Source organism: Solanum stenotomum, chromosome 9, assembly GCF_019186545.1.
Source record: "Solanum stenotomum isolate F172 chromosome 9, ASM1918654v1, whole genome shotgun sequence".
NCBI classification, from domain to species: Eukaryota; Viridiplantae; Streptophyta; class Magnoliopsida; order Solanales; family Solanaceae; genus Solanum; species Solanum stenotomum.
The window spans coordinates 55550809-55563206 of NC_064290.1; the positions used below are offsets into that span (position 1 = coordinate 55550809).

Sequence of the window (12398 nt, forward strand, 5' to 3'; positions counted from 1 at the left end):
TACACCAAAAAGGAATATTTTTCTCTCTCTTTATTATTACATTATTATTTCTTATTTCATAAAACAAATTCTTTCTAAAACATTCACCATATATAATTCATATTATTTCCTTTTATAATCGTTTAATATAAAATTATTTTGTACCATAATTTTTTAAATAATATAAATTGCTAGCAAATATTATACATTATACATAATAATGGATAATACAAATAAAAGTGAAATCATTAATGAAATACAATTAAATAAACATTACATAATTGAAAAAAATATTTAAAATTCTACATAAATATTCAACTCTCAAGATCATGCTCCCATAAATGCTCTATTAATGCATTACGTAGTTTAAAATAAGCAATGTTTGCATTTTTAATTTTTGTGAAGGTTAATTGTAGTTATACCCAATTATAATTTATAGTAGAATTAACATAAATTTAATTTAAAAAAAAATCATATATAGAAAAATTAATTTATAAAAAATCTAAATTTTATATCTAAAATTAATATTATAAAAATATTACATAAAAAATAATTAAATATACAAGAGATTTAATTAAAACATACAATTTATATAATGTTTAATTAAAAGTTTGTATAATGAAATAATATTAAAATATTCAAAAAGTGAATTGGTGTGATGAATAGTGTTACACCAAATTTGGTGTAAAAATTGGTGTGGATTGGAGCTCAAAACATCAAATTTTGCATCAAATTTAGATTTTAGTGTAAAATTTAGTGTTGGACTGGAGATGGTCTTAGCCCAAAGATAAAGGACTACTTTGGGCTTCTTCTTTTCCAACTATATATCCTTAATATTTTATCTTGTTTCATTTTCTAGAAACGGTAGTTTATTAAATCATATATCATATTTATTATTTTTTAATAAATATGATTTTTATTAAAAATGTAACAAGTGTATGTAATTCGGGATTTAAATTAGGATCTGACAATTCAGCACAAACAAATTTGTCATATGCCTTTGGAGTTAATAACTTAGAGACAGTTTGGATTGACTTAAAAATTACTTTTTAAGTTAAAAATAAAAAATCAAACTGAAATGATTTTTAAGTAAAAAAAAAAGTAGGGGGAGACCTACTTTTGATTTTTGATTTATTTTAAGTCATTTTAAACTTAAAATAAGTCATTTTTACCTTGCCAAAAATTTTTAAATTATTTTTAGTCATTTTTAACTTATTTTAAGTTATTTTTTATATTTATCAAATACTTTCAGAAGTAAAAAACTGACTTAAAAGTAAATTTGATCAACTTTTTAGACAAACCAAACACCCTCTTATATTTGTCTTCTAGTATAACAAGGAAATGAACATGTGTTAGTCTTTTTTCTGAAACTCTATAGTATACATGAATGCTGTAACTTTACCGAAAACTTATTTTGAAATTGAGGGAATAAGTAATTGATAAAAATATCTAAGCAACTTTAATTTGCTTGAATTTAATTATATTAAAGCCTATTTGAATTGATTTATGTTAAGTATTTTTAAGCCAATATAACTTTTAAATAATTTTTAAAAAATACTTATAAACTAAAAATCTTATATTAATTTTTACAAAAATGCCTTTTAACAAATCTCCCAAAATAAATGTCAAACTTTTCACTTTTCAGAACTTACAGGGGTCGCAAGCACAAAGTAATGAAACTAGAAGTCTCTGAACGTAATTCATACAAAAAAAATTTTAACATTATTTCCTCTCATTTTTTAAGAGGTTTAGGGTTTAGGGAAAGAAGAAGCAAACCTAACACTCATAAAACAGAGCCACTGTTCTTCTTTACGCAGAGGAGCTATCAAGATGATTACTGGCGGAAGAAGTTTGATTTCTTCACAGCCGGCGTTTTCAAATGATGCGAAGAAGTTTCTCGTATGCACAGGAAACACCGTTTCTATTTTTAGCACCTCCACTGGCTTACAGGTTCAGTTTACGTTGACAAACTCAACAGTTAAAACAAATTTGCTGTATAAGTTATTGTAAGTTGTTAATTTTTGTATTTTTTACAGATTGCTGAATTGGAAGGTCATAGGGGATTGGTAACATCGGTGGTGGTAGTACCATCTACTACTCCGGCAGGCAAACTATTGTGCTACTGCTGGACATCATCTGAGGATGGTACTATTAAATATTGGGACTTTTCGGTGCCGGAGCTGATGAGAAGTATTGATGTTAAGTTGCCCATTCACTCAATGGTAAACAGCTTTTTACTTTAAGTACCTCCACTGTTCCATGGGTACCTCCTACCAAGGCCTAGACAGATGGGTAAAAAGGCACCTTTTTTTTTTGCCTCCGTTTAGTATTTGAATCTGGAATCAATACTATACCAATTCTAAAGTTGAGAATTTCATGTTTTGGACTTCTCAAGAAAATATTGATTTTACTGAAAAATAATAATATATTAACTGAAATTACAAGGAGAAAACGGACTGTTAGTGAAGAATAGGATCTAGCATCAGGTGATTCAGGTGTTAGTGATGCTCTAATTTGCTAAATAAATGCCATGCCAAGGCATGGGAATGTCTAGAACTTTATTTGGGCATGCACACAAGTATTTGGATGGTACAAAACTAGGAGTAGTTAGCTTGGGTTCCTTTCCTACTTGAGGAAATGATAGTTGCCTAGATACCAGGAATGTAGGACTAGATTCCCAGAAGAACTCACGAATTGCACTATACACTAACAAAGTAACAACCCGTCAAGACGAAGCCATTTTCGAGCTTCGCCTCTGCTGTTGTTTTATGTTGTTCACCAAGTACTACTCACATGTAGCAACATCTCTTTCTCAGACTATGTGTTTGACATTGCACTTTGCAGCATAACTATCTTATCATGCCTCTTTCCTCTTTATCAGGTTATTCCAGATTTATCATCACAACCCAGAGAGAGTAGCGAAAAGCCTTCTGATCTTTTTGCATATGTGTCTGTCATAGTGTTGAAAGAACAGCTGGGAGGAAGTTGTGCTTTATGGTGGCAGATAAGGAAGTGTAACTTAACCAAATCTACTTTGGTTGGTGGAGTGACTCTGGCTGAGGTATGCAAAATTGTCTGCCATGCCTTCTCTTTTTACAGGGAAGAAAAAGTGTGTTGATTGTTATTTTTGCACTAAGATAGCTCCTTGTACAACAACAACTTCTTACCTAGTGTAACATTACACAAGTGGCGTTTGGGGAGGGTGATGTGTATGCAACCTTACCCTTACCTTGTGAAGGTAGAGAGGTTGTTTCCGATAGACCCTCGGCTCAAATAAAGCATATCAAAAGATGGCTCCATGTAAAAAAACAAAGACGGTTAGGTCTAAAACAGTAGATCGTTGTTGAATTGTTTAAATTGTGACCAGTGTTCCATTACTTTAGAACTTTGCCAATTTAGATTGTGCCAAATAGAAAATCTATTACAAAAGGCATGGGTTTATTTAAAAACTTTTTTGTTAAATCAGTATGAAGATACCCCTTCTCCATTTCTCTATCAGATCCAACCGTGAATAAAATTTTATCTATCTTACATAAAAAATATATCACACCAACTAATGTTAACAATTTTGCAAGTGTTTTCCGGGGCAAAATATATGGTTTCAGGTTGGACTCTTTCTAGCTTGATTAAAACTTGTCTGAGCTATCTTTTGCTTCTAGATCGTTCACACCGTTAGTCACTGTCAGAAAGGTGTTGATGATCTTTTTTATCACTGCATTTGCCACTGTCAAATATTTACTTACCTTAATTTACAAAGTAAACTCACACAATAGCATTTTTGTATGCGATAAAAAATAACCAAGTCTTATAACTTTCTCTCCAGAGTAAAAACACACTATCTATAACATTAAGCTGCTCTGGAAGATACATGGGCGTCTGTGACAAGCGCAAGCTTCGCATTTGGGAAATACCAACTAAAGATTCTGATCATTCAGTGCTTCAGAACATCAGATTACATCATACGAAAACCCTGAGCACTCTAGCTTTTCATCCAACAGATAGAATAGTTTCAGCTGGAGATGTAACAGGAAGGATCTTAATATGGAGGGGTGTTGGGGAGCATAATTTCTCATCTGGAAACAAACAGAGAAGTGGAGGACTAATGAAGGACATGGAGGAGAATCCTGGAGTTAGGGATAAAGATGAGGCTGATATTTGTACCACAAGGCATTGGCACTCTGCAGAAGTGAAAGTTCTCTTTTTTTCTTCCGACGGTGCCTATCTTTACTCAGGTATAAAATTAGTATGATCAGCATGGTTGGTTGTATAAAGATGAGACTCATGTGGATGTTCTTGTGTACAACTTATTTTATACAAAGTCATAGCTAGTAGAGATTTTTTAGGAGCATCACTCTTTTTATTTATTTGGAATTTAGAGTACAAAATGAATTATAATTCAACGTTTACTTGAATTAGCCACTATTTAACTTGATCCAGGTGGGAAGGAAGGAGTTCTCGTGGTTTGGCAGTTGGACACTGGGAAGCAGAAATTCCTCCCGCGAATAGGATCCCCCCTTTTGTATTTTACCATCTCATCTGATCCTTCTCTGGCCTCTGTAAGCACATTTGTCCATAAAGTAAAAGTAGTTGTCACTGGATTTGTTCTTACCAAGTAAATTTGTCCAGATATCTTGTGCAGATAACCGAATTCACCTTCTTAAAATGCCTTCTATGGAGGTATCGAGGTCCATTCAAGGAATCAAGGTTTGTTGTTGTTGTTGTTCTTCTTCTTCTTTCTCAGAGGCAAAACATCATTAGAAAAGATTAAGAGTGGAGAAGAGAAGACTTCATGCCTGTCATCATTTTGCTAGGATGTTGTTTTGTGTTCATAATACTGATAAGGAAAAAAATTCCAAGTTCATTAATGAATTTGTTTGATATATGTATATGAGCATCTGGAATGTTTTTTTTTTGATGAAGAAGCATCTGGAATATTGCTTCCAAGCGCTAGAACAAATCTATTCTTATTGCAGCTGTACATGTTACTATCGGCTTGCATTTTCCTTTTGGTTTCGTTCTTATCTTGTTTATGTGGACTCTATGATCAATAATAAAGATTCCTCCAGCTCGATGCTTGCAGTGGGTTGGATGATCCTCTACGTGCATGTGCTATAATGTTTTTGTCTGGAGTGTGTGGTCAATCCATTTAAAACACTTATTTCCATCTTACCTGATGTTTTGACATGATATATTGAATTTTTTTACTTTGGGAGACCTTACAGCTTTAATTTTCAGCTTCGTAGCATGGTCTTGGATATATCTGACGGCTCATCTGAAGGAATTGTTTTCGACTCTGCCACGGGGGTAGTTGCCATTCGTTCAGAAAATTACTGTATCCAGTTCTATAGCTTGTTTGATGACCGTGAGGTTTCTGAGGTAAGTGGATAGGAATAAGTAGCATCAGTTGATATTTTCTTTTCTGTTTAGCTCTAAATTTTCCCAGTTAACCCCATCCTCACAAAAATAATGATAAATTGAAAAAAGGAAATAAAACTTACAACTTAATTTTAAGTTACCAGTTTCAAAAAAAAAACTTACAACTTAATTTTGTTTTACCCTTTTTCGGTAGCACACCTTCATGTTGTTTCTATCATTTTGTGTGTTGGTTAGTTCGTCTGCTTGCGCTATTGGGGTATTTACCTTTTGCTTTGATTCACAGTGAGGGGTTCTGTAGGTTTCCTTGGATATCTGATGTTCCCACCTTTATGATTAGTATCAATGCATTCTTATTTTACAGTCAAGCTCTAGATATATCCAATGATTAGTGGAGGAATTAAAGAAGCACAAACTTTTGAACATTGTACTTTTGTAAGCTTGCAAACAGTTTTCCTCTTGTATTAGTGTTGAAAGTATGTATTCTTTTTACTAGAGTTGGTAGTTGATTTTTCCCCAATCTGTCCATTTGTAGGTTCAGGTTTGTGAAAGAAGCCACCAACCAGCTGATGAAGTCACGGTATAGAATTTTTTCCTGTTGATCTTCTTATTCTATCTGCTAAGTCCTGAACGGCTATATATATATATAAATATTTATATTCCAGTGCTTGAATCAGCATATATAATTGTTTTTATGGATGTGTGTGTGTGCTTGAATGGAAGTTTGTCTGTGTATTTGACTAGTCCACTCTGTAATTTCGTACACATATCCTTTATCCTAGAATTAACTAACCTGAGAAATTGGTCAGCTCTTCTACTACCTTGTACCATTTGCTTCTGCACCAAGTTTCATGCCATCAATAGAATTAGGAAATGGAACATAATATGACATTAATGAATTTAGATGGAACTCGTGAGTTTGCAAACAAGAATGCGGCACATATATGGTCCTATGAGATGTTTGAAAAATGATCTCTTTTAAGCAATAGTGGCATCTTTCCGCTCTCACTAAGAGATCATTCCTCACCTCAGTTTCCCAGATTTTGAGCTCAAATTTGGGAGCAGAAAGTACCTTCTATGAACTTTGGAGATGGAGGAAGTCTAGAAGTTCAATAGCTTACACCACAATGTGGATCTTTTCTTTGTATATTGGCTGTATCAAATGCTTCTCCCCAACAAATTTTCCAAGGAACAGAGAAGAATGAAAAAACTTTAGCTGATATTGGCATTAATTTTCCTTTTGAACTTCATCCTATGCTTCACATCAATAAACCTATTACACTCCCATCTTGAGTTCCATAGTCTTCATGCTATACATTACACCATAGACTACTGGAAAAAAATGCCCAGATGGTTAGAAACCCTTCTACGGAGAACAGTAATTTTGTTGATATTATTGTAGTAATATGAACAAGCTGTTAAATGTTGAGGGTTGAAGAGCTCTTTTTTGGTCTGTTGCAGGTGGTAGTGGATTTGGTCGCCCTCTCTCCAGAGGGTTCCATCATGATTACGGTAGAAACCAGGTTTGCTGAAGAAGGAATAGGAGGTCTTGTAAGTTTGAAGTTCTGGTCATGCAGCTCTTCAAATAAAGACTTCAGCTTATCCACAGTGGTCTATGAGCCCCACAGGTTCTTTCTTGTCTAATTCTCGGAGCTACTTTGGTCTCAAGTATCTTTTAGCTCGTGCTCTAATAAATTGGGCAGTTATTCTCTCTTGTAAATAATACTCTAGCTTTCTTTCATAAATTGACTTTCAAGTGAGTGGGTTTGCAGAGATTCTGGTATTTCGTCCATTGCTTTCCATCCTTTGCGTCACATGGCTGTTACCACCTCACGGGGTGCTGATTTCAAGGTAAGTGGATAAATTTAGATTAATTGTGAAGTTATGTGTTCACACATTGTATTAAGAGTAGGGTGGGTGAAATGGAGGCTCGCTTTCGGGATACTGTGTGACAAGAATGTGTCAACCAGGCTTAACGGTAGGTTTTACAGAGTGGTGGTTAGACCAACATTAGTATGGGACAGAGTGGTGGTTAGACCAACATTGTTGTATGAGGTAGAATGCTGACCAGTCAAGAACGCCCACCTTCAGAAGACGAAGGTAGCAGAGATGAGGATGTTCAAGATGAATGTGTTGGCATACTAGGAGAGGTATGATTAGGAATGAAGTTATACAAGGCAAGGGTTACTACTTTTGGTGTACTTATTGTATACAGGCAAGCTTTTGCGCTTTACTAATGAAATTTATTACTTCATAAAAAAACAGGGCTACATAGGGGTGGCCTCCGTGGCGAACAAGATGAGGGAAGCGAGACTGAGATGGTTCGGACATGTGAAGAGGAGGTGCGCGGATGCGTCACTAGGGAGGTGTGAGAGGTTGGTTGTAACATTAATTATGAGGGACAGAGATAGGCCGAAAAAGAATTGGGAGGTGATTAAAATTTAGACAAAACAATCCACAACTTCCGGTTACTGAGTGGCATGACCCTATATAGGAAGTTTTGGAGGTTGATGATTAGGGTAGAAGGCTAGTAAGTAGCCTAGTGTTGTCGCACTTCGTGTGGGAGAGTTAGGGGCTATTTAGTAGTCGCGTAATCTGTTATTCTTCTATGTGCATTACTACCCGTTGCTTCATTTGCTTTATATATTGCTATTATTTTGTCATATTATTTTTGCAATCCTTCTTGAAAACATTTCTTTTGAAATAACCTCTCTACCCCTAAAGGCAGGGGTGTAGGGTGTGCTTACATCCTACCTTCCCAAGACACACCTCGTGTGATTACACCAGGTATGTTGTTGTGTTCACTAACATCACTGTGTCTTTTGGTAGGTTTGGATCAGCAGTCAGGAGATGCAACAAAAAGACCAGATGCAAAACGCTGGATGGACATGCCATTCTGTTGGTTCCTACAAGTATGTTTGGCTTAAATTTTAAAGGACGACTACAATGGTCAGATAAAAAAATTGCCCAACCATGTAAAAAAATCCTAACTGTTTGAGAGGAGATTCTAGATGAAAATGCCACTTCCTTTGCTGTTCATTTTGTTTATTTGCACATGAACACTAGCAAGTAGCTGTCATTTGCATTTGGTGTTCTATGATTTATGGCGGCTCGTTCGAACTTTGCCATTGATGACTACAACATAATAAATTGATAGGGCCTCTATTTTCTTGTTTGACATAACTTTCTCCTTTAATAGGAAAAAGCCAATGACAGCTGCTGCCTTTTCTGGAGATGGTTCTGTTCTGGCTGTAGCTGCAGAAAGAGTTATTACATTGTGGGATCCAGAGAGGAATATTCTTGTGGCTACAGTTGGGGAGAGTCTTGAGGTAAGTTCTTGGCATGCCAGTATTAATTTTACACTATTGACATATCAAAAAATAACAATTTTACACTTCCAAGTTCAAATTTAAATTGCTTACCTTGGGGAAAGAAAGTTTTTTACCTAGTATTTGAAACCTTTTTACTTGAAGTGTTCTTTATGACTCACTTTTGAGTTGCTGTCTGGTAACTTCATTGGACGGCAAAGAAGTTAGCTCTGAGAGTTATCCTTTTTGTTAAACAAAAAACGGAAATATGAGCCAATGAAACAACCAAAAACAAATCTTGAAAATCTTAATTTGCAGTTCTGATGCTTTCCTTGTGGCACTTTATACACCTTTATCATTCTTTCTGTCTCTATACAAAATGTTTCTCATTTGAACTATTTTCTTTGTGAAGCCAATCTCTTCCTTAGCATTTATTGGGAAGTCAGAGTATGTTGTAACCACATCGCAAGGTTCTAAGGCACAAGTATCAGTGTGGAGCATGTCAAAGCTGTCTGTATCATGGTCTTACAAACTTAAGATAGAAGGTTTGTATCTCTTGTTTATCATACTTCGCCCCAATAAACTTCAAACAACTGTAAACCACTTGCTTTTGGCAGCTTATGATAATTCTCTAATCCTTATCATTTATTTCTAACGTTCTGCTTCTAGTTAATGAGAAAAAATGGATTAATATTGACGCAATTGTATGTCAGATACTGAAATTTGTTATTTAAGTGCAACTTGATCATTATAGTGCTCAATTCTCTATGTACGGTATTTTTAATGTCATGAAGCGTGTGCTTCACTTTTGCTTAAAGCCCCATGGATGCTTTTGTTTTTTGTGATTTTCTTCAAAACACTGGCATCGGAAGTGTAATTGCCAACCATATTTCTCCATTTTTGAAGTTCTCATAATTTTTGCTTCCTAAGTACGAGCTTGGCTCTTGAATTATTAGGTGTCGTATGCAAATGAAGTATGCAATCTTGCTAAAAAGTTAACTGAAGCCAAGGGCTGGTGGATGTATTGATTTCTTAGTTCTGTAGTCAGGCCAATGGTAGATAATGCATTGTGATAGTCTTTTTATACCATGAATCTCACTCCCCTTGTTATCAGAGTTGCATGGCTTGGAGTACAACTAGTAGGCTGATTCTCTTTTCAAGCTAAACTCAGGACAGGTCTTTTGGGGAAATCTTAAGCTATCTTGCTTGTGCTAACAGTCCAATTTTGCTGCATTGGGATTCCTATTAAAAAAGAATTGCTGCGTTGGAATAGGAAAGCAGGAAATGACTTGAAGAGACTCGGATTCTAAAACGAGTTTTCCTAAATTTGCACCTATATGTATAATCTAACTAAAAGGTCTGAATAAGTGTAGCAGATTAATGGTGAACTTGTAGGCAGATGTGTCATACATTACTGTAAAACCTTTCTTAATGTTTCATCCTAACTAGTATCTTATTAATCACTGCAGCTGTAACTTGTGCGATGGATGACTCCTTGTTTGCCATCCTGACCCTTCTCCCAAAGCCAGTTGGACCTCTGATGTCTAATGAAGCCACAACTCTGGATGGCGATGGAGTGATCTTATTATTCAGGGCTGCAGATCATGTTCCCATAGGGATCTGGTTTGTAAGAAAGGTATTGACTCCTGTCTCAAATGTTGAGTCCTTGTTTCTTTCTGAAGTTTTAAGTTGGGAACTTGATGTCAGTTATAATGGGGAATCGAATCACCTTGCATTCGTTTAGAGGTGGTAGATCTTGATCTTATGGAGGCTGTTGAGAAAATAATTACATTCACCCTGACCTAGGTTTTGTCTGTTTTCATTCCCTTGTGTTTCCTGCACCCAGGGTACAGATGTTTTCTGATGCCCTACTTCTAATTTCCTGTCACCTTAACCCCTCTGACAGTTTCTTGTGCCTTTCTAATTTAATTCATATATTGGGAGAGGTATCACATCTTCTAAGGTGGAAACTCTCTCTATAGATGGGACGAGAACTGGACATCTTTACTTTTTTTGCATCTCATCCTTTCTCTTTACAGGCAAAAGGTGCTTCACTTGCTTTCATTCGCGGAAGTCCTAAGTCAGAGGATGGTGTTACTGATGGCAGATCAGTGCAGTTACTATTAGCTTACCTCAGCGTTGATCATGAATATATGCTTTTTGATCCACTCAACAGCCACACCCATATACATAAGATAAGCCGAGGAAATCTTGCTGATCTTGAGGAAACAGGTGTGTCCCATCTTCTCTGTCTAAGTTCATGTATGACACAAAGCTTTTATGTATTTCAGTTTCTGGTGTCTATTAATCTGGGGATGTACATGGGCCTTTTTTGGTTTATTTTATGTGATAGGTTGCTTCAGAATACTTTGGATTGGATCAATATACCAAAGTACTTGAAATAAACCTTGTTTTTAAAAACTTTATAATGGGTGCTACAGGCCTTAAAATAACGAGCCCAGAGGCACAAAGATGTATGGTTGCTGAACGGTGTGTTGTGATAAGAAGTCAACAACTACACCTCATTACCGAATAAGTTGGATCAGCTATATTGATCCTCATTTCATCATTTAAGCTCATATCCTATCATCATCTTAACAAATAAAATACGACATGTCCTGTGATAACCTTACGAGAGAAAGGAAATGGGTTTGATGTATTTGTTCTCCTCTGCCCACAAGGTCCTTGGTTCTTCATGGCATCATTGTCAGATCAAGCACATATTCTTGAAATTTTTTACCAAATTCTATGGATTCACGATGTTTAAGAGGAAGCAAGCTTTATCTCTAGTACATATACTCGTTGGAGAAATCAGATGATGCATTATTTAGCTTTAACAGGGAGGTGGGGGGTGGGTGGGTAAGAGGGCTAAGGGGAAGGTCTGCATTAGGGAATTGAACACCTACCTGACAGAGCTGTAGAGCAATTCTCTGCAGGTGGAATATCCTGATATTTGATAATAATCTTCAGAAAACAGTGTTTTTTTTTTTTTTTTAAAAGATGACTGTCATGACTGATGAAACTATATGCTATCCTATTTGCAGGGAAGTTCGGATATGCATCTCTGTACGGGGACCTACCAGACTTTAGCTTAGAGAGAAAACAAGCTCCATCGATCACATCAGTACCATCAGAAAGATATTGGGAGACGCTATTCAGTGGACCATCTCACAATCTTCCTCCTCTTGCTAAATTGTGTTCCACATTCCTGGAATCATTACTACAGAAGAGGAGTAGTGCAGTTGAGTGATTGCCTAGTGTCCGGTTGAGCTTTGTTGCAAGGCAGACTTGCTGGTTTAATCTACGCTCATTGATGAAACGGCTACATTGTTGTTAGGCTTGATCCCATTGTAGCCGAGAGAGAGCTGCCTGACATGCACATGCACATAGTAATACTAGCTCGAAAGTGTGAACAGTGGGGTCGACTTATAATCTGGTCTAAGAACGAGCCAGCCGTTCCGTTTAAGCTGTCGAGTTCAAGAAAAAGATGCCCAGATTGAGTGGGTTTAAAATTTTGGTAGCACGGTTAGATGTCTTGTCTGGATATTGAATTTTTTGTAGCTTGTAACTTACTGAGCCTGCAAGGCTAAGTAGGAATACTAATACTGAATAGATGTACGAATTCTTTTTTGACAATACTTAGTCCTTGTGTTTAATTGTAACATTTATAAGCGCAATAGAGTCGCTATTTAAATATGCTGCCATTAATTTGTTGCTCCTGTTATAGAATGAATTTCC

General features: G+C 35.8%; 1 protein-coding gene across 1 annotated transcript; it reads left to right on the plus strand.

Moving 5' to 3' along the window:
- Window positions 1-1724: 1724 nt before the first annotated feature.
- On the plus strand, window positions 1725-12355 carry LOC125876225 (uncharacterized). The gene is made up of 16 exons (XM_049557348.1): window positions 1725-1929; window positions 2016-2201; window positions 2861-3040; window positions 3803-4211; window positions 4417-4535; window positions 4606-4683; window positions 5215-5355; window positions 5888-5932; window positions 6814-6980; window positions 7125-7203; window positions 8182-8264; window positions 8552-8681; window positions 9073-9205; window positions 10130-10296; window positions 10700-10892; window positions 11705-12355. Exons 1-16 carry the CDS (start codon window positions 1810-1812, stop codon window positions 11908-11910), a joined length of 2436 nt encoding a protein of 811 aa, XP_049413305.1. The 5' UTR covers window positions 1725-1809; the 3' UTR covers window positions 11911-12355.
- The last annotated feature ends 43 nt before the right edge of the window (window positions 12356-12398 follow it).

Coding starts and splice junctions, on each gene's coding strand:
- LOC125876225 (XM_049557348.1), top strand. CDS start 1,810: ATGATTACTGGCGGAAGAAGTTTGATTTCTTCACAGCCGGCGTTTTCA. Junction 1,930..2,015: donor GCACCTCCACTGGCTTACAG/GTTCAGTTTACG, acceptor TATTTTTTACAG/ATTGCTGAATTGGAAGGTCA. Junction 4,212..4,416: donor CGGTGCCTATCTTTACTCAG/GTATAAAATTAG, acceptor AACTTGATCCAG/GTGGGAAGGAAGGAGTTCTC.